This window comes from Lepidochelys olivacea (genome assembly GCF_965140295.1).
Source record: "Lepidochelys olivacea isolate rLepOli2 genome assembly, chromosome: 1".
In the NCBI taxonomy this organism is placed as follows: domain Eukaryota; kingdom Metazoa; phylum Chordata; order Testudines; family Cheloniidae; genus Lepidochelys; species Lepidochelys olivacea.
In genome coordinates, this window is record NC_140411.1 from 252,223,755 (window position 1) to 252,244,156 (window position 20,402).

Genomic DNA, 20,402 nt, shown 5'->3' on the forward strand with positions numbered 1-20,402 from the left:
GCTGTGTGCTCCACAATATCTGTGAGAGTAAGGGGGAGACGTTTATGGCGGGGTGGGAGGCTGAGGCAAATCGCCTAGCTGCTGGTTACGCGCAGCCAGACACCAGGGCGGTTAGAAGAGCACAGGAGGGCGCGGTACGCATCAGAGAAGCTTTGAAAACCAGTTTCATGACTGGCCAGGCTACGGTGTGAAAGTTCTGTTTGTTTCTCCTTGATGAAACCCCCCCGCCCCTTGGTTCACTCTACTTCCCTGTAAGCTAACCACCCTCCCCTCCTCCCTTTAATCACCGCTTGCAGAGGCAATAAAGTCATTGCTGCTTCACAGTCATGCATTCGTTATTCATTCATCACACAAATAGGGAGATGACTACCAAGGTATCCCAGGAGGGGTGGTGGAGGAGGGAAGGAAAATGCCACACAGCACTTTAAGCACAGCACTTTAAAAGTTTACAACTTTAAAATTTATTGAATGACAGCCTTCTTTTTTTTGGGCAATCCTCTGTGGTGGAGTGGCTGGTTGGCCGGAGGCCCCCCCACCGCGTTCTTGGGCGTCTGGGTGTGGAGGCTATGGAACTTGGGGAGGAGGGCGGTTGGTTACAGAGGGGCAGCAGTGGCAGTCTGTGCTCCAGCTGCCTTTGCTGCAGCTCAACCATACACTGGAGCATTCTGGTTTGGTCCTGCAGCAGCCTCAGCATTGAATCCTGCCTCCTCTCATCACGCTGCCGCCACATTTGAGCTTCAGCCCTCTCTTCAGCCCGCCACTTACTCTCTTCAGCCCGCCACTTACTCTCTTCAGCCCTCCACCTCTCCTCCCGGTCATTTTGTGCTTTCCTGCACTCTGACATTATTTGCCTCCACGCATTCGTCTGTGCTCTGTCAGTGTGGGAGGACAGCATGAGCTCGGAGAACATTTCATCGCGAGTGCGTTTTTTTTTCTTTCTAAGCTTCACTAGCCTCTGGGAAGGAGAAGATCCTGTGATCATTGAAACACATGCAGCTGGTGGAGAAAAAAAAAGGGACAGCGGTATTTAAAAAGACACATTTTATAAAACAGTCGCTACACTCTTTCAGGGTAAACCTTGCTGTTAACATTACATACATAGCACATGTGCTTTCGTTACAAGGTCGCATTTTGCCTCCTCCCACCGCGTGACTACCCCCTCAACCTTCCCCCCTCCCTGTGGCTAACAGCGGGGAACATTTCTGTTCAGCCACAGGCAAACAGCCCAGCAGGAATGGGCACCTCTGAGTGTCCCTGAAGAAAAGCGCTCTATTTCAACCAGGTGACCATGAATTATATCTCACTCTCCTGAGGATAACACAGAGAGATAAAGAACGGATTTTGGTTGAATGCCAGCAAACATACACTGCAATGCTTTGTTCTACAGTGATTCCCGAGTACGTGTTACTGGCCTGGAGTGGTAAAGTGTCCTACCATGAAGGACGCAATAAGGCTGCCCTCCCCAGAAACCTTTTGCAAAGGCTTTAGGACTACATCTAGGAGAACCGCAAATGCCAGGGCAAAGTAATCCTTTCACATGCTTGCTTTTAAACCATGTATAGCATTTTAAAAGGTACACTCACCAGAGGTCCCTTCTCCGCCTGCTGGGTCCAGGAGGCAGCCTTGGGTGGGTTCGGGGGGTACTGGCTCCAGGTCTAGGGTGAGAAACAGTTCCTGGCTGTCGGGAAAACCGGTTTCTCCGCTTGCTTGCTGTGAGCTATCTACAACCTCCTCCTCCTCATCATCTTCTTCGTCCCCAAAACCTGCTTCCGTATTGCCTCCATCTCCATTGAAGGAGTCAAACAACACGGCTGGGGTAGTGGTGGCTGAACCCCCTAAAATGGCATGCAGCTCATCATAGAAGCGGCATGTTTGGGGCTCTGACCCAGAGCGGCTGTTCGCCTCTCTGGTTTTCTGGTAGGCTTGCCTCAGCTCCTTCAGTTTCACGCGGCACTGCTTTGGGTCCCTGTTATGGCCTCTGTCCTTCATGCCCTGGGAGATTTTCACAAAGGTTTTGGCATTTCGAAAACTGGAACGGAGTTCTGATAGCACGGATTCCTCTCCCCAAACAGCGATCAGATCCCGTACTTCCCGTTCGGTCCATGCTGGAGCTCTTTTGCGATTCTGGGACTCCATCATGGTCACCTGTGCTGATGAGCTCTGCATGGTCACCTGCAGCTTGCCACGCTGGCCAAACAGGAAATGAGATTCAAAAGTTTGCGGTTCTTTTCCTGTCTACCTGGCCAGTGCATCTGAGTTGAGAGTGCTGTCCAGAGCGGTCAGAATGGAGCACTCTGGGATAGCTCCCGGAGGCCAATACCATCGAATTGTGTCCACAGTACCCCAAATTCGAGCCGGGAACGTCGATTTAAGCGCTAATCCACTTGTCAGGGGTGGAGTAAGGAAATCGATTTTAAGAGCCCTTTAAGTCGAAATAAAGGGCTTCACTGTGTGGACGGGTGCAGGTTTAAATCGATTTAACGTTGCTAAATTCGACCTAAAGTCCTAGTGTAGACCAGGGCAAACTGTGAAAAACATGACCTATACCCTCCCACTAATTTTTATTAGTGCTGCTTCCCCAGTGTATTTGTCCAATATACTATTATAATCTCAGTTTATTAATCCAATTCCTTAATTACACAAGCATATATTCTGTCTGGTCCTGGAAACTTGTGTACTATACATTGTTTAAGATTGCCTGAATATACTAAACTAATTGCTTTGTGGTCACTGACTCCCAGCTTTCCTACCCCCTTTATAGCTATTAGCAAGATTGAGGGGGAGAGAGACAAAAGCAAAGAAAAAACATATCTTTCAGATGAGGTTTGAGAAGATGTGGAGCATCAATAGACTGGTGAAATAGAGGAAGACTGTTCCAGTTGCAAGGAGCTGAAGGGAATAAAGCTCTTAGAGTACCAGTGGCAAGATAGCATGAAGCGGCAGAGAGGAGGCAGGTGCTAAATGAAAAGATAGACTAAGAAAGCAAATAGAGTTATTTCAGTTTTATTTATTTTGGACCTCAGAATCCCTCTTGCTTTCTTTGAACAGTTACACATCTAGTCTGAGCAATTATCATACATTTTTAGGGCGCCTCTACATGGTCCATCCCATGTGAAATAGGAAAGGTCTCTGAGGGAACATAGTATCTATTGTGGCTGAAAATGTTTGTGTGTTACATAGCAAATCTATGCCTCACATTTTCATTACATAGACATCTGTGGTATATGGAATAGGAATACTGGTAAACTGTGGCCTTAAAAGGCAGTTCTACTCTTATAAAATGACTGTAAAAATGGCATTATGGAGTTTCCATCTATATTGTCTCAATAACTTCCATATCAAGTGTGCTAAGTTTATAAGGAAAAAGTGGTATTCCAAGTAGTAATGATACAAACTCAACTTGTGTTTCTTTCCTCATGCGTCTTCCCCAGTAACAGAGATTTTGCAGGCCAAATTCTGCTTTCAGTTACACCTGTACAATCCAGTTGTGTGCCACCAAGTTTGAAAGTGTGTAATGAGTCCGTGGGCCTGTGCCATAATCCACAACTACCCCCATCCCCAGCAGTGGCTAGGGTTGCCAGGTTTCCGGTTTTCAACTGGAATGACTGGTTGAAAAGTGACCCTGGAAGCTCCGGTCAGCACCGCTGACTGGGCCACTAAAAGTCCGGTTGGCAGCACAGAGAGGCTAAGGCAGGCTCCCTGCCTGCACTGGCCCTGGAAGCTGCCAGCATGTCCAGTTCCTAGGTGCAGGGGTGGCTGCTGCCCCCGCCCTGAGTGCCGGCTCTGCAGCTTCCATTGGCCGGGAACTGTGGCCAATAGGAGGTGCGGGGGCGGTGCCTGTGGGTGTGGGCAGTGCATAGAGCCCCTGGCCCCTCCGCCTAGGAACCGGACATGCCAACCACTTTGGGGAGCTCCCTGATGTACGTGTTGCCCTGCCAGAACCTCACCCCGAACCCCTTCCCACACCTCAACCCCCTTCCCAAGGTCAGAATCTCCTACTACACCCAAACTCCCTCCCTCCTGCACCCCAACCCTCTGCCTCAGCCCTGAGCCCCCTTGTGCACCCCAAACCCCTCATCCTTGGTCCCACCTCAGAGCCTGAACCCCCAGCCAGAGTCCTCACTCCCACACCCCAACCCCTTTCCCCAACTCAGAGCCCCCTCCAGCATCCTGAACCCCTCACTTCTGCCCCCCCCTCAGAGCCTGCACCCCCAGCCAGAGCTCTCACCCCCTCCTGCACCCTAGCCCTCTGCCCCAGCCTGGTAAGGGTGAGTGAGGGTGGGGGAGAGCGAGCGACGGATGGAGAGGGGAATGGAGTGAGCAGCACTGCAGGGAAGTGGGGGGCAGGGCAAGGGTGTTCAGTTTTGTGCAATTAGAAAGTTGGCAACGGTAGCAGCAGTGTGAGATTTGTAGTGGTTTAACCTCCCCCAACTTCCATTATGTGCTGCCTATAACCTAGGTATTTCAAGTTGAATGGACATTTGGCAATTTTAACCTTCTTTTTCCTGTGCCTCAGATCCCTAGCTGTTTAATAGGGATAATACCATCTCACTTCAGAAGGGGGTTGTGAAGATATATTGATTAATATTTGTGAAGCAGTCAGAAACTAAAGTGATGAACACTATAGAGCATATTAATAATTTTGGGTTTAGGGCAGGCTTGGGATGGCGTGTGTGTAATAAGGCCTGTGCCCACATATTGAATGTGGATACAAAAAATATTGAATATCTTCCCATTTACTGAATGTGGCAGGGGTCTCATGAAAAAAATAGTATGTGATTGTGTAAATAAAGACTATAACAAAATGCATTTGCACAAGGAAGGCACACTGAGGTTGCACACATAACCTGACTTCTGGCATTTCTGAACTTTTGAGTGCTTTATTTTGCAGACTTAATGTTCTTCTAACAAGGTATTATTTATGTGATCATGTGTGTAAACTGTAATGCCTGGTTCATTCAAATTTTAACAGCTGGATTCCGTAATATTTTATCCCCAGTGAAATTTTGAAAGGTGGTAAAAGCCGTGTAGCTAATATCCTCACAGATGTCTTCAGAACTTCTGAAATACATCTTCTGTGCTGTTCAGCACCATTGTGTTTGTGCAGAGGCCTTTGACTCAATGCAGAAAAGTACAATATGTTGTTTTCCCTTGTGTTCAAAAAGAAATAGCTCATTGCTTTGTGTGCATGTTTGTTTATGGTAGAGATAGGGAAAGAGTAGAGGTCATTGTTATCATCATTTCTAAGACCTGACAATTCCAAACTTAATGAAGCTCCTATTTGTTTGTTCTTCTTCAAAAAATCCTTAAAGAATGGTTTTAGAGGCTGCTCTTTTCACGGTAGTAGATTGGAAAAATTGGTGGAGCTGCGTTTGGTAGAGATTGATTATTGTGGAGCTCTACTAACCAAAGAGAGTAACATAATCTTGTACAAGATTCTGAAATGGGAATACGTTCTATTTACATTTTGAAAAAATGGCAGGTTTACACTATATTCCTCATTAAACTTAGCTGAATCCTTACTTAGAGCTTCCTGCAATAACCTGTGGCCTTTACTGTACACCAGAGCTAAATGTTATCAGAGGGCAAATTCAGAGCTAGGTAGGCAGACACAGCAAAGGATAGGACTTCTCGTACAAATAGAGAAACCTACATGGGCTGGGATGGTGTCCCTAGACTCTGTTTGCCAGAAGCTGGAATGCGCAACAAGGAATGGATCACTTGATAATTACCTGTTCTGTTAATTTCCTCTGGGGCACCTGGCATTGGCCACAGTTGGAAGGCAGGATACTGGGCTAGATGGACCTTTGGTCTGACCCAGTATGGCTGTTCTTATGCAAGGTAACTACAAAGTGTTTTGAAAAGGTTCTCAAGCCAAATACATGATACAAGAATAAAAGCATCCCAGGAAATTCAGGTTATCTATTTTTCCTACAAAGGAATAAGGAGGGCAATAAAAATACTTAGTTTTATTGTGTCTGCTTGATCAAAAGTAATAGAACTGATTCTTGTACAGGCAATCACATATTACCACTACTGAGGCTACAGAAAGCGTGTCTGTTAGGCACTTGTTATGAAAACACTTGTGCATGAACTTAAGTTTACTCCTGTGACTAGTCCCATTGATTTAATTCCTCTTGTATGTTTTCTTTAAAATATGTCCTGTTCTCTTTTTCTCATTGTTAAGGATATGGCTTGGTCATGGAGGTCACAGATTCCATGATTTTAACAGATCTTTATGACTTCCTGCGATGAGGCTTGGGCTTCAGCTTCCACCCCGCCATGACCATATCCTGATTTTGTACTTTTTTACCATAACTGCTCTGTGAATTTTGTCTAATTTTACTGGGACAAAATCGTATCCATACTCATTGTAAGTAACTTGTCACTAAAATCTTTATAAACTCACAAAATACAAGTTTCAGAGTAACAGCCGTGTTAGTCTGTATTCACAAAAAGAAAAGGAGTACTTGTGGCACCTTAGAGACTAACCAATTTATTTGAGCATAAGCTTTCGTGAGCTACAGCTCACTTCATTGGATGCATACTGTGGAAAGTGTAGAAGATCTTTTTATATACACTCAAAGCATGAAAAAATACCTCCTCCCACCCCACTCTCCTGCTGGTAATAGCTTATCTAAAGTGATCACTCTCCTTACAATGTGTATGATAATCAAGGTGGGCCATTTCCAGCACAAATCCAGGGTTTAACAAGAACGTCGGGGGGGGGGGGGGGAGTAGGAAAAAACAAGGGGAAATAGGTTACCTTGCATAATGACTTAGCCACTCCCAGTCTCTATTCAAGCCTAAGTTAATTGTATCCAATTTGCAAATGAATTCCAATTCAACAGTTTCTCGTTGGAGTCTGGATTTGAAGTTTTTTTTGTTGTAATATCACAACTTTCATGTCTGTAATCGCGTGACCAGAGAGATTGAAGTGTTCTCCGACTGGTTTATGAATGTTATAATTCTTGACATCTGATTTGTGTCCATTTATTCTTTTACGTAGAGACTGTCCAGTTTGACCAATGTACATGGCAGAGGAGCATTGCTGGCACATAATGGCATATATCACATTGGTGGATGTGCAGGTGAACGAGCCTCTGATAGTGTGGCTGATGTTATTTGGCCATCCAGAGCCTCAGAAACAACTCTGACATCAGTTTGTGTGGGCGGGGGTGGGGTGAGAAAACCTGGATTTGTGCTGGAAATGGCCCAACTTGATTATCATACACATTGTAAGGAGAGTGATCACTTTAGATAAGCTATTACCAGCAGGAGAATGGGGTGGGAGGAGGTATTTTTTCATGCTTTGTGTGTATATAAAAAGATCTTCTACACTTTCCACAGTATGCATCCGATGAAGTGAGCTGTAGCTTATGCTCAAATAAATTGGTTAGTCTCTAAGGTGCCAAAAATACAAGTTGTAATAGCTTATACAAACTCACAAATAGTAACATAATGTACAGTAATATAGACTTCAGTCTTGGTTTAATTTATAAGCTTCAATGAGATCTACAAAGCAAGCCACGTTTTAAGAAAACTGGGTCAATGGTTAGTCACAGTTTGGTAGGATATGTGCTATGTGTCCCCCTGCCCCCATCTTTAATGGGCCACTTCAACTTTAACGGTCAAGTGTTGACTACTTATGCTAAACAATCTTTTCCACCTTGTATTTAGCTTTGGCACTTTTAAGGCTTTGCTTACACTAGTACTTTTGTTGGCAAAAGTTTTGTTGGTCAGGGCTGTGAAAAAAACCAATACCCTGAACAACTTAAGTTTCACTGACAAAAGTGCTGGTGTCGACAGAGCTACGTCGGCTGGAGAGTATCTCCCACTGACATAGCTACCGCTGCTCATTGGGGGTAGTTTAATTATGCCAGTGGGAGAGCTCTCTTGCCGGCATACAGCAGCTACACAATAGACCTTAAGCTGTGCCATTGTAAGGTTCATAGTGTAGACATAGCCTAAGAACCTTTCCCAGACTTGAAGAAGAGCTCTGTGTAAGCTCAAAAGCTTGTCTCTTTCACCAACTTGCCAAAACCAAAAAGGATTTTACCTCACCCAACTTGCCCGTATTTAACAATCTCTTGGGAGGACCCCTATTTCTTTGCCAAAACCAGCAAATAGGCTTTCAAAAGGGTGAGCCCCACAGAACTCTGACTCAGAGACTGGGCCATCTGGCTTCTTCATTCTTGTTTCTCTCTGTGAGCTCTCAACAGCGAGTCCAACCGAGTTCAGACTCTAGCTGAAACTTTTTTTAACCTCTTCGGGAAGAAATGCAATTGGTAAGTATCTACAGTGACCCAGGGAAGCTTTTTAAAAACAAGGTAGCATTTATTAGTCAACCAGAATGCAGTGTTTGGGACTTCATAGGTTAGCATGGAAAAGCTAAGATTAACAGAGAGTCTATACAGACAGAAACAAATGCCCTATTGTCCTATGCTCTCCTGGAATCCATCTTGGCTCTCTCAGTGTCTGTCTCCTTGTTTGACTTCCTGAGCCCTGTCTCTCTCTCTGGCAGTACCCTTAAAACACAGTTGCTGGACCTCTTCTGTTTTTGTTCCAAGCTGCAGTCCTGGTGTTTCCATAATTCCTCCTTCTGGGGCTGCCAGGTATTAAGAGTTAATGTCCTTCTTGAGGGCACATTCTTGAACAAACATCCTTACCAACTCAGACAGGCTACTGTCTCCTCAGCTCAGTCCCCAGCTTACCAACTCAGTCTCCCCAGCACCCTTATCCCCTGTTCAGGGGAAGCAATTAACGCCTATATACCCAGTGGCTAGCCATACAAAGTCAGTGGGAAAAGTGAGTCACACATATTGATCATAAACATATTACGAAAATTCTCTCATTCTCCTTTAAGCTGTAAACAGTTAAAATTGAAAAGCCCAGAGTTTGATAAAGTCACAACTTTAGTCTTTTTTGATTCAGCCTAGTCAAACTCTTAGGACGCGTTTATATTAGGGAAATTTGCAGCAATGTAACTACATCAAGGTCATTTTACCAGAGCAAACTCATGCAGATATATTTTGCTCATACAAAATGAGGCTTATTTCAATGCACCGTGTCTACATTAAGGGTTTGCACCCTACTTATTACACTAGTATGAATGTACCTAATCTAGACAAGCCATAAATCTGAGCCAGGGTTAAATGTGATCAAAAGATGAAGTGTCTCACAGCATCCCCAAAGTCTTGGACCTTTCTAGCTTTTTATCAATCAAAAATTCAAACAACAAATTCTATTTAATGCGTTTTAAAAACATTTTACTTATTTCCTAGATCTCAATGAGAAATTAGTTCTGCTATTTTTGAGTTCTACATGCACATTTCATTAGAAGATAGAAGCAAGTTGGTGTTGGGTTTAATATAATACAAACACAAGGAGAGTTTATTTTGTTTAAAGTTAAAAAAAAAAATTCCACTCTGAAAAGCCAAACCCTGGAAAATTTAAGTCCCAAAGGAATATGTTTCAAGAAGTCATTTAAAATCCCTGGCTTGCAATTGCTCATAATAGTTTGAACTCTATCATAAATATAGCGTGTGTTAGCAGTGTGTTTTTTGAGGAAGATGTTATCCAGAAGATGCCTAAAAGAACTCTTTTTAACTATCTTAACAGTGTACGCTCTGTGGAAGAAGAACGAATCTCCTTTAACAAAGAAATATCTGTAGTTTAATGTTTCCGGGCAGCATTGGGGAAACTAGTAATGATTGAGCTTCCAAAGCTTCAAATACTTAGTCAAACCTTATCTGAACTTCTTTGGTCTGCAAAATTTGACAAGAGATCTTGCAAGAATAGACTTTCTTGTGAGATTTCTAGTACTTCCTGCTGATGGTCAGGCCAAAAATACTGCACAGAAAGCTGTCTCACAGCACTTCTGCTCCCAGCTGGAACCAGGAAGTGTAGAAGAGAATGAAAATGAAATAAACATAGAAGCAGCAGGAAAATTATCCAAATTTTTTCAAACCCTGTTAAAAGGTGTTTTTTATTTTATCTGAACTAGTTCTTCCATCCCTAGGTCAAACCTGAAATATTAATTCCTACTAATAAGTAAAGAATGAATAAACTCCAGTGGAAAGGTATATAACGTGGGACAATGTCCAAGTTTATTCAGTAAATGGTTTGAATTATTGCTTCTTACCATACCCTTTATTGGATGATTATAAACTGATACAAGCTATAGGTCAAAGTAAAGTAAATAACATGTGGACGTAACTGAAGGCAGAACATCGTCCTGTATATACACACGCACACAAGAATCACTTCACCCATCAGTGAAGTGCTGTCCAGGTTCAGGACAGCTGTTTTAAAAAGGATTTTTAAGGTGAGCTTGAGAGTTGGTGAGAAGCTACTCTTAGAGGGACTTAAGCCAACTAGAAGTACAAAAGCTGCGTCTGCACAGAAAGTTGTGTCTCTACCACCAGGAAAATCAAATATACCATCAGCACATCTTGTGATTTGGATGCCCTAATGACAATAATATGGAAAACTAAATTGGCACTGAAATTTTTATATTGCACAAAAATAGAACTTCAACAGCAGAATGAAACATCAGTAATTCAAGTTGTTTGCACAAGCTGAGTAAACTGGCAAATACTACTGTAACTTACAATTGTTCATATATATTTTATAAGCTTATACAAAAATGTTACAGGTCCCAAGATACAGTACTCTGTTAATAATCAGCATCGAAATGAAATAGCTATACAACTAAGAAGTAAATTAAACAGAAATAAAAAGCTGATCCAAGGAAATTTCCCAGACATGGTGTCATCTGATTCTCCATAGGGGCAACAATTGTTTTTACTAAGGTGGTCCAATAGACAAGCTGAAAAGGTCAGCAAGTAGATTAATTTTTTCCCCCAGGAAGTCCTCTAAATCCATGCTTACAAAGGAAACTCTGGCAAAACTACATGTAAGAAATTGATATGTCCTCAGATTTTTTTTTTCATAGTTTGAAGCAAATAAAAAAACACTGATATCCCAATGATTTAGCTATGGGTTAATCTGCACTGCTTTGGCAAATAAAAAGTTCCTGGCATATCAGCCCTTCACAGTTAAATACATTCACAAAAGCAAATTTCTAGTGTAATCTTTTTTAAAAGACATAATGAAAAACAAATGTTAGCTGGTTTGAAATTCTTTGGCTATGCCCATTATGTTTTGAAATCCACCAAGTGTTATACTAAGGAAACTTCATAGAATTCTCCACCTATTCTTAATCCTGGACAATTTGACCAAAACATGTTTGAACAAGCTGAGTTTTTAAACACTTTTATTAGTGCAACATTTATTGTAATACTGTAATATCTTCATCTGAGCTATGACTGTGCTAATAAAAACTGAATTAGCAAAAGTGCAACAGTCTGAACTTTGGTAAAGAACAAAAATGATTTTGTTTTGTAGAAAAGTACATGAGAAACACGCTGAACAAATAGTGACTGCTCTTTTTTTTTCCCCCCAAACAAACACTTTATAGAAGTTAGAAACAGTACTAAGAAAAGCAGACTTGGCAATACACCTCCAAATCCCGGAAAGCAGTTCTGAGATAGTCCTTAAAAGAAATTAAAAAAAAAAAACATCTTGGCCTTAAACCTTAAATACATAAGCACGCAAAGTAGAATATAATTTCTTCTCCAGTAGTGTGGGATTTGAGCAGCACCAGGAACAACACAATACTTAGGTCTGTGTCAAAATGTAACAACAAATTCTCAAAGCAGATTGGATTGCGTGTGTGAGATATCGCCAACTGCATGTGTAAGTGCAATATAAAAATGCTTATAATATACAGTTGAAATAAAAATGGGATTTCTAGGGCAGCAAGACATTTCTCTGTCTATGCACTTCTCTAGTGCTCATCACTGTTTCAGTGTCTAGGATGCATAGGCTTAGGCAGTTTAAATTTCACCTTAGAGGCACTGTTCTTTGATTGCTAATCTATATGAACTGTTTTTGGCAGACGCTACCCATTTGTCCTTGCTTCTCTTCTGACCTATGGAGGGGGTAGATCTTCGGGGCCCCTTTCCTGAACTTGCAGAAAAATGGTATGTCTTGGAGATGAAAAATGCCTATATCCGCTTCCATATGTTCAATAAGAGGAAATGCACACATGGAACAGATTTTTGGTTTGCTTCCCATGCTAGAGATAGAGACTTGCTGTAGTTGCGAGGTAAAAACATGCTGCAGTATCTCAAAGCAAGAAAGTTGTAGCTCAACAAATACCCCCTAGGCACACACCCCTGACAATATTATTCCATTTGCTGAAATGTGTCCACCAATATCAGGAGAAACTTAGTCCCTGCTTATGATTGACTGGTTTGACAGCCTCTGAAGCTGCAAACACCCGGAAGATCCTAGTAAGGATCTGTGGACCTGCCTCAGCCAAAGAACACTTGCCTTGCAGTTCTGTCCTCTAAAACATTGGACAACACTTACACTCTTCCCCTACTAAACTTATGGGGCAGAGCCTCAGCTGTTGTAAATTGTCATAACTCCACCAAAGTCAATGGAGCTCTGACAATTTACACCAGCTGCGGCTCTGTCAGTTAGCATATTTGTTGATTAGATACCTGTCTCCCAAATGTTCACATACTCTACTCAATGTTTTGCCTAGCATAGACAGATAGTTAGTGAAAAGAAAGATAATGAACAGAAAATGGCAAATCTATTTTATGGTAGCATCCAGAGTATCAATCAGCATCAGGGCCCACTGACATGGTCCCTGCCCAAAATACCTTAGAATCTAACCAGGCAGTGACACATGAAGGGTGATGTGGGAAAGAGGGATACAATCAAATACACATAATTTTTAAACAGGTACATTTACTTCTCTCTCATTATACATAAAATGGAGACACATAACTCCATCTGTCCCTCAAACCTAGCCATCACTAAAACCAGCTTATTTCTCATCAGTATTGTGGCAGAGGTAGGTCTTTCAGAAGCATTTAGAGGGAAAACAAGGGTGGTGGCTTTCTGGATCATGGCCGTTGGATACAACTTCCAATTGCCTGATTTACAGCACATCATCATCAAAGATTTTTTGTCAGTTAATTTAAAGCTCAGGAGTGCAGCTCATCTAGATCTTAAATCCTTAAATTACTGGAAACCATGTCAGGAAGGTCTCGCTCCTATGGAGTTATGCATGTGAGTACCAAATGGGAGTATTCATGCACATAACTCTTTGCAGGAATGGGTCCTAATTCTGCACACAGCTAGTGTATGTATCCAAGAGTTCCTATCATTGTTACTCTGATCCCCAATCCCCATCCTTTCCACTCCAATTATTTGTTGCATCTTATCTTTAATTAGTCAATTGTTCAAGGCAGAGATGGTTTTTAAATGGTGAGTTCCTACAGGGCCCAGACATAGTGGGGCCCTGATCCTAATAGGACACCACTGTTATACCAAAATAGTTATCTATATTTAGTTCTATCAGATATTCTCACACCAACTCTATTTACCCTGTCTTTGTGGTATCCAACTGTTGTCACTAATAATTTCCTTGCTTTCCACACAAGGATCTCAGATATCCTTTCAATAATTATCCCTTTCATCGGAAGCCTAGCAAAATGAGCTGTTTTTAATATTTCAGCATTTTAAACTCCTCCAATTTCTATATTGACAAGTTGCTTTAATTTGTGTTTTGGAATTGTTCACATCCAAAGCTTTGTAGGAGGAAGCTTTGTGATAACATCAGCTTTTGTTTCTTTAGTAAGGATAACTGGAACTCAAGCTGCAGCAGATGGTAACCCTATGAGAGAAAGTTAAAGGTCTTCCAAATAATTTAGAATAGTCTAATTTTAAGACTGTTCATGGTGGCAAGGAAAATTAACAGCTGTATAAATGAGCATTTCCAATCTAAGTTGCACAATCTAAGATGCACAATACTTAAGTTATTATAGTTTTTTTTTGTGGAAAGGAGTCAAGCAAGTAACATAATCAGAATTTAATGCATCACAAAATGGCGATGACACACTGACATGACTTTTCTGTTTAGAAGAGGGCAATTTTAAACTTAATTGGAATCACATGACAATTCATATGGTTAAAATGACTGTCTGGTTTGTAGCCATATCAACTGAATTTGTAAGAAACACTTCTCTTTTATTAATAATTAAAATGATCCAATGCTTAAAACAATGTGACATAGTAGGCTCTAAACAGTTTGTTTGCTTGTAACGGCTTGTGGGGAATAAACAAGCATGCAGTATTTTCCCAACAATTGGCATCTAAACAATTTTAATATTAGTTTATCCCCAAATATAATTGTGGTGGTAATTTTTTTTATAAGCTATACCTAGAACCAGGGGGACCAACAGTCACACCATGCTTCCAGGGACCTGACATATAGAAAAACTGGAGGAAAGTGGATTAGATTGAGGCCTTATAATTAGGGCTCAGCTGTTAGGCAAAGGACCTTTTGTCTCCTTAGGTGGAGCTGTAATGTTGTAATGCCTTAACTGTCCCTATTATAGACTGGAAGAAGAGTGCTGTATAACAACAAGAAATCCATTATGGTAAACTACATGTCAGTTTTTACTATGTCAGGCCTCATAAGAATTGTTTAAACTAACTCTGAAAAGCAAAGCAAGTGTGTCTATTATCTACAAATATAAAGTGTCAAGCATTTCTAATTGAATAGTGGTCAGAAAAACTGTTCATTTCCTCGCATGCATTAATACAATGAAAATAAGTCAATTTTCCAGATTCCTCATAGGCATGGCTGTGGGGAAATAGCTTTGATTTTACTGTAAAAAGTGAGAAATGATTACTCTTTGACCAGGCTGGATTTAGATGCAGGCGACGGCCTAGGGTGCAGGCCTTGATGGAGGCCGGGTTTTTGTTGTTAGCAACAAAAGGGAAAATAGAATATTTGAAGTAAAATGTTTCAGGTATTCCATATGTAGATTCATTTTTCACTAGCCTCCTAGAATGTTCTGGACCTTTGTAGAATCTCATGGAACCTTCCAGACTTTCTGAGAACATTTTCCTCAAACCCTCCTAGAATGCTATCAGCTATGCCCTCATGGGTATATAAGGGGCGAGGCATTGCTAGTCAGTCAGTGAGATATAAGAACGAACTGAAGCGAAGTGAGAGCCCAGCTGAGATATTGTGAACCTTGTTTTATTGTGTAATTGTGAAAGTGTACTTGTGTTTTAAGACTTGATGAGTGTTAGTAGTGACTAATAAAGGACATATTTAATGAGACGCCAGAGATATCTATCGAACCCTGATCTACGCAACAATATAAACAAATACTGTTACTTCTTTTGCCATGCTTAACATGTAATGTTTGATGACTTTCTAAGCTTTTGCTCTCCCTAATACTCTCTGTTTTCAATACAAATGCCATAAAAAATAAGATATTCAAAAGTTTAACAAATGGAAGGGGAGAAGCTGAAGATGCTTCTTGCCTGGGGTGCCATTTGGTCTAGGGTGAGCCCTGTTCTTTGAATATAATTATGATTATCCATTTCAGTATTATTCATCCCAAGTACTGTATATCTAGCAAATGTGCTCACCACAGTAACTTGATAAAACTAAGGACATTTCCTGACAACCGATAAAATTGTTTATCTTTTTAGAATATTGTTGTTCGTGAAAGCTAAACACTGGCTAGAGCCAGGCATGTTGCTTGTAGGTGCAATACAGATAACTTTAAAGAGCTGTGCTAATGCTGCTCATATTGACAAACAATATACAAATTCCTCTAGCAATAAGTCTCTCCTGGCTGAGATCGTCAATTAAATGGTCTAAAGCAGTGTTTTTCAATCTGTGGGTCGCAACCCAGTACTGGGTCACTGCATGTAAGGAGCTGTGTCGCCTTGCTCTGGTCAGCACCGCCGATCAGAACATTAAAAGTCCCACTGTGATGTGACGGGTCTGGTCACAGAAACTCCCTCAAGACTGTCACTAGATATGCTGGGATACCACTGAGAACAAACCCCCCTGCCAGAGAAGGCTTCCCTCCACTCCCATCTTGCTGAGCTAGACACTCCAGTTGGCTACAGCACAAACCAAGAGGTTGGGCCACGCCCCCTGTAGTTCTACTGAAGCTAAGATTCCCTTAGCCCAGGGGCTTCTCTGTTAACAGGGACTTTCCCAGCAACCACTATTCAATCTTTCTGGGAGCCTAAACCCCAAATGAATCTGTTTTACTCTGTATAAAGCTTATACAGGATAAACTCATAAATTGTCCACCGTCTATAACACTGATAGAGAGATGATTTAGTTGGGGATTAGTCCTGCTTTGAGCAGGGGGTTGGACTAGATGACCTCCTGAGGTCCCTTCCAACCCTGATATTCTATGATTCTATGATATGCACAGCTGTTTGCTCCCCCAAGTATTCATTACTTACTCTGGGTTAATTAATAAGCAAAAGTGATTTTATTAAGTATAAAAAGTAGGATTTAAGTGGTTCCAACTAATAACCGAAAGAACAAAGTAAGTTACCAAGCAAAATCAAACAAAAACATGCAATTCTAAGCCTAATACATTAAGAAACTGAATACAGGTAAATCTCACCCTCTGAGATTTTCCAATAAGCTTCTTTCACAGACTGGACTCCTTCCTTGTCTGGGCCCTTTTCAGACCAACGTTATAGTTTATGGCCTGGGTCCAGCAATCACTCACACCCCCTAGTTACTGTCCTTTGTTCCAGTTTCTTTCAGGCATCTCTTTGGGGTGGAGAGGCCATCTCTTGAGCCAGCTGAAGACAAAATGGAGGAGCTTCCAGGGCCTTTTATGTTTTCTCTCTCTTGTGGGCGGAAACCCCTTTGTTCTTCTGTGCAAAATCACAGCAACAAGATGGAATTTGTAGCCACCTGGTTAAATCACATGTCCATGAATGATTCAGCTTTTTGCAGGCAGATGCCATTGTTTACATGTTAGTTTGAATGTTCCCAGGAAAGCTCAGATGTGGACCGGCGTCTCCCAAAGTCCATTGTCAGTTAAGTGTTTCTTGATTGGGCACTTACTCAGAATAGTTCTTTCTCAAGAAGCTGACCAAATGCTTCACCGATGCTACTTAGAATCAAACACATTGAGATACAAGTACAGAGCCAATATTCGTAACTTCAAATACAAAAATGATACACACATACAGACAGCACAATCATAAACAGCAAATTACAACTTTTCCATAGACACCTTACTTGACTTCCTTTGTACAAGATTTGGTGCAACAATGATCTACACGGTCATAGCTCATCAATAACGTTACAGGCGGTGCTGCCCATCTAAGACACGCTAGTGCCTACTTGTTTCCACACCGGTGCTGCAACCTGGAAGTGGCCAGCAGCGGTCTAGCTTCTAGGCAGGGGGGCCACGGGGCTCCATGCACTGCCCCTGCCCCGAGCATTGGCTCCGCACTCCCATTGACCGGGAACCGGCCAAAGGAAACTGGGGGAAGAAGGGGCACGGTGACTGCGGGTGAGTCACGCACCTCCGCCTAGGAGCCAGACCTGCTGCTGGCCGATTCCATGGCACAGCGCAGTCTGCGGTGCACCCTGGTTATGCTGCTGAGCCACCAGAGGTAAGTCCGTGCCTGTACTCCTGCCCTAGCCCTGAGGCCCCCCAAACCCAGAGCCCCTCCTGCACCCCAGCCCCCTCAGCTGCAGCCCAGAACCCTGACCCTCTCTCACATCCCAACCCCCTGCCTCAGCCCTGAGCCTCCCCCAAACCAGGAACCCCTTCCTGCATTCCAAACCCCTCATCCCTGGCCCCACCCCAGAGCCTGCACCCCTAGCCCAGAACCTTGACTCCCTCCTGCATCCCAACCCTCTGCCCCAGCCCAGAGCCCCCTCCCACACCCGTCATCCCTAGCTCCACTGGGTTGCGGGCATCAACAATTTTCTTCAACTGGGTCCCCAGAAAAAAAGTTTGAAAACCACTGGTCTAAAGAAGGTTGTTTAAAAAACATCTCATCAACAAATATTGTGAAAAAAGATACTTATGTTTTATTATGAAAGTCACACCACTATCTCAAACATAGTATTTGCTTTAACAAATCTTGTTATAATTGTCATCTAAAAACAAGCAAAAGGGATTCAACTTGAGTTTCATGTGTTTTGGTTATTTTATTCGTGTTCCAATAAATATTAATATACAAGAATGAAGAAATCTATTCACTTTTTACTACAAAAAGGGACAATATTTGAGAATTTAATAATCAGAGCAGACATTTATTTTACATTTCTGTCACCCAAAAGAAAAGTTTATGATCTCCACCAACTGCACATAACGGAAGAGTCCTATGCCAGGTCAAACCGGATCCCACAGCTGCAGAGCCAATAAGAATGGGCTACAAAAAAATAAAAATAAAAAGGACATTTTTTTCCAACATATCATACAGATATTTACTAAACCAGAGCTAAATATGCAACCACAAGTTCAACAGGCAACTAAAATGTGAGACTTTTGCAAAAAAACACCACCGCACCATTCCTTTAAAAAAAAAGAAGAAGAAAGAGTATTTAAATTAAAAATCTCACTGCCTACTGTCTTTTTCTGTCAGCTATTGTACCCATATTTTTAAAATACAATACTGCAAAATGTTCCACAAGTGATAGAATTGAATCTTTGCAGAGTTTCTACAAAGGCTGTCTCCACACCCCAGATGATTTTAGTAAAATCTGTTGTTATTCAAGGTTACAATTAGTATGTTTGGAAATAGTACGCTTTTTGTGCCCAAGACAATGAAAATCTGCCTAATATAAAACCTCCTTTCCTCTGTGCTATTAGAGAATTGGAATATATCTGAATTACAAAATACTGTAGGATTTCTTATAGATTATTTAGTTTTTATTTGCATTCAGCAAGGTACAACTCAGAAGTGGTATGATTCAAGTTGCCTTAATAAAGCAGATACAATTAATATTTTCTAAGATTCTGAACACTCTTAATGCTTGCATGTGAAAACACAGAGACGAATGATGGAAAGAACAAAGATCAACAGATTCTCATTCCTTTTGTAATTGTACAAAGAACAGTATGTGGCATATGCCCACTTGATTTGACTGATGATCCTTGCTTAGTGCTTCAAAGGCACAACTTATTCTTCTCCTATATCCTTTCCAATATTATACCCTGGGATAGTATTTCTCCAGCCTCAACTTGGTAATCAGTTCAAACATATAGATGTGACAAAAAGCCACCACAGTTAATCATCTGATTGCATTTATTAACTATGATTGTCCAATTTATTCTTGAGTCTTTAATATCACTAATGATGATTCTGTCAGTATTACTTGGAGTGGAGAATTCCATGGTGATTAAAAGACAAAAAAGACAGTCCCTCCTTGTATCTTGCATACACTTTATTTGTACATATTTCCAGAACACCAAGAATTGTAAATAAGCTTATTTTAAACATAATTATCAGAACCCCCTGATTTAGCCTTATTATAACTAAAAAAAAAAAGCAGAAAAAAGTGCTAAACCCAGAGTTGACAGTATTCTAAGATTTTTGTCTGGTAACTTTTGGCCTCGGAAAAAGACGACGTAGTAACAGTTTCTACATGATCTTAATGAACTTTTAAAGGTATAGCTGTTTATACATGGATTTAAAGAAAATGGATTGATCCAACCCAAAACATAGAATTGTATAATTTTACCTGAGGGTGTCCTAAATGATGAACTAGAAGCTGGCAAGTCATCTTTCCTGGATAGCCAGTGGTTGCAAACAAGTTTTCATTCACTCTGGACCACCTATGAATAAATCCAAGGTGCTTTTAAATACATGTGTTACAGCATCATGAGCATGCGCAAATCTGATTTTTTTGTCTGCAGTTAAATATTGCGTAAAGCCATCCTAAATTCTGCTGAAACCTGTGAAATACATGCACAAAGATATTTGTATTTAAGACACGCCCCATTCAGTCCTATCTACATTAATTCAAAATGAATTAATGAATATTATACGTTAAGGACCCTATCCTGCCAAGTCCCAATCACTCTCAACTCCCACTGAGATTAGAATCTTGCAGGATGGAGCTATCTAAAAGCTAACCGTCTATTGATGGAAAGAAGACATGAACACTGGAAGGAATTGGGAGCCCAATCCCACATACAGGCCGACCCCTGCACTTGTGTAGAGCCCCACGGATCAGCAACATACAAATTGTTACATTCTTTCACTTTGTAACATTGCTGTACTACAAGATGCAGCACACTGTAGGCATTACTGAAAACAATAAATAACCCTGCTAAAATGAGGTTTTTAAAATTAAACAGGCTACTAAGATAATTTTTCTTCAAATCAATTTACTATAAACCTCCTCCCCCAAACTATACCTGAATAATCTGGCTCGATCCACATGGACAGGTCTCTTATCTTGTGGATAACTATAAAAAGACATTTTGATTAAACATCCATTCCACAAACTATAGGAAATG

The 20,402-nt window shown here is 41.4% G+C and overlaps 1 protein-coding gene across 2 annotated transcripts in view; it reads right to left on the minus strand.

The window, feature by feature from the left end:
* Positions 1-17,701: 17,701 nt before the first annotated feature.
* The window catches only part of NUP37 (nucleoporin 37), a 31,757-nt gene continuing 29,056 nt past the window's right edge, over positions 17,702-20,402 (minus strand). Inside the window, exons 8-10 of one of the 2 annotated variants that reach the window (XM_084631386.1) lie at positions 20,301-20,351; positions 19,622-19,715; positions 17,702-18,309 (exon numbers count right to left, since the gene is read on the minus strand). In XM_084631386.1, the coding sequence (XP_084487512.1) occupies positions 18,196-18,309; positions 19,622-19,715; positions 20,301-20,351 (259 nt within the window). In that variant the 3' untranslated portion in view covers positions 17,702-18,195. The remainder of the gene's footprint in view (positions 18,310-19,621; positions 19,716-20,300; positions 20,352-20,402) is intronic. The other variant, XM_084631385.1, reaches the window with a different exon arrangement.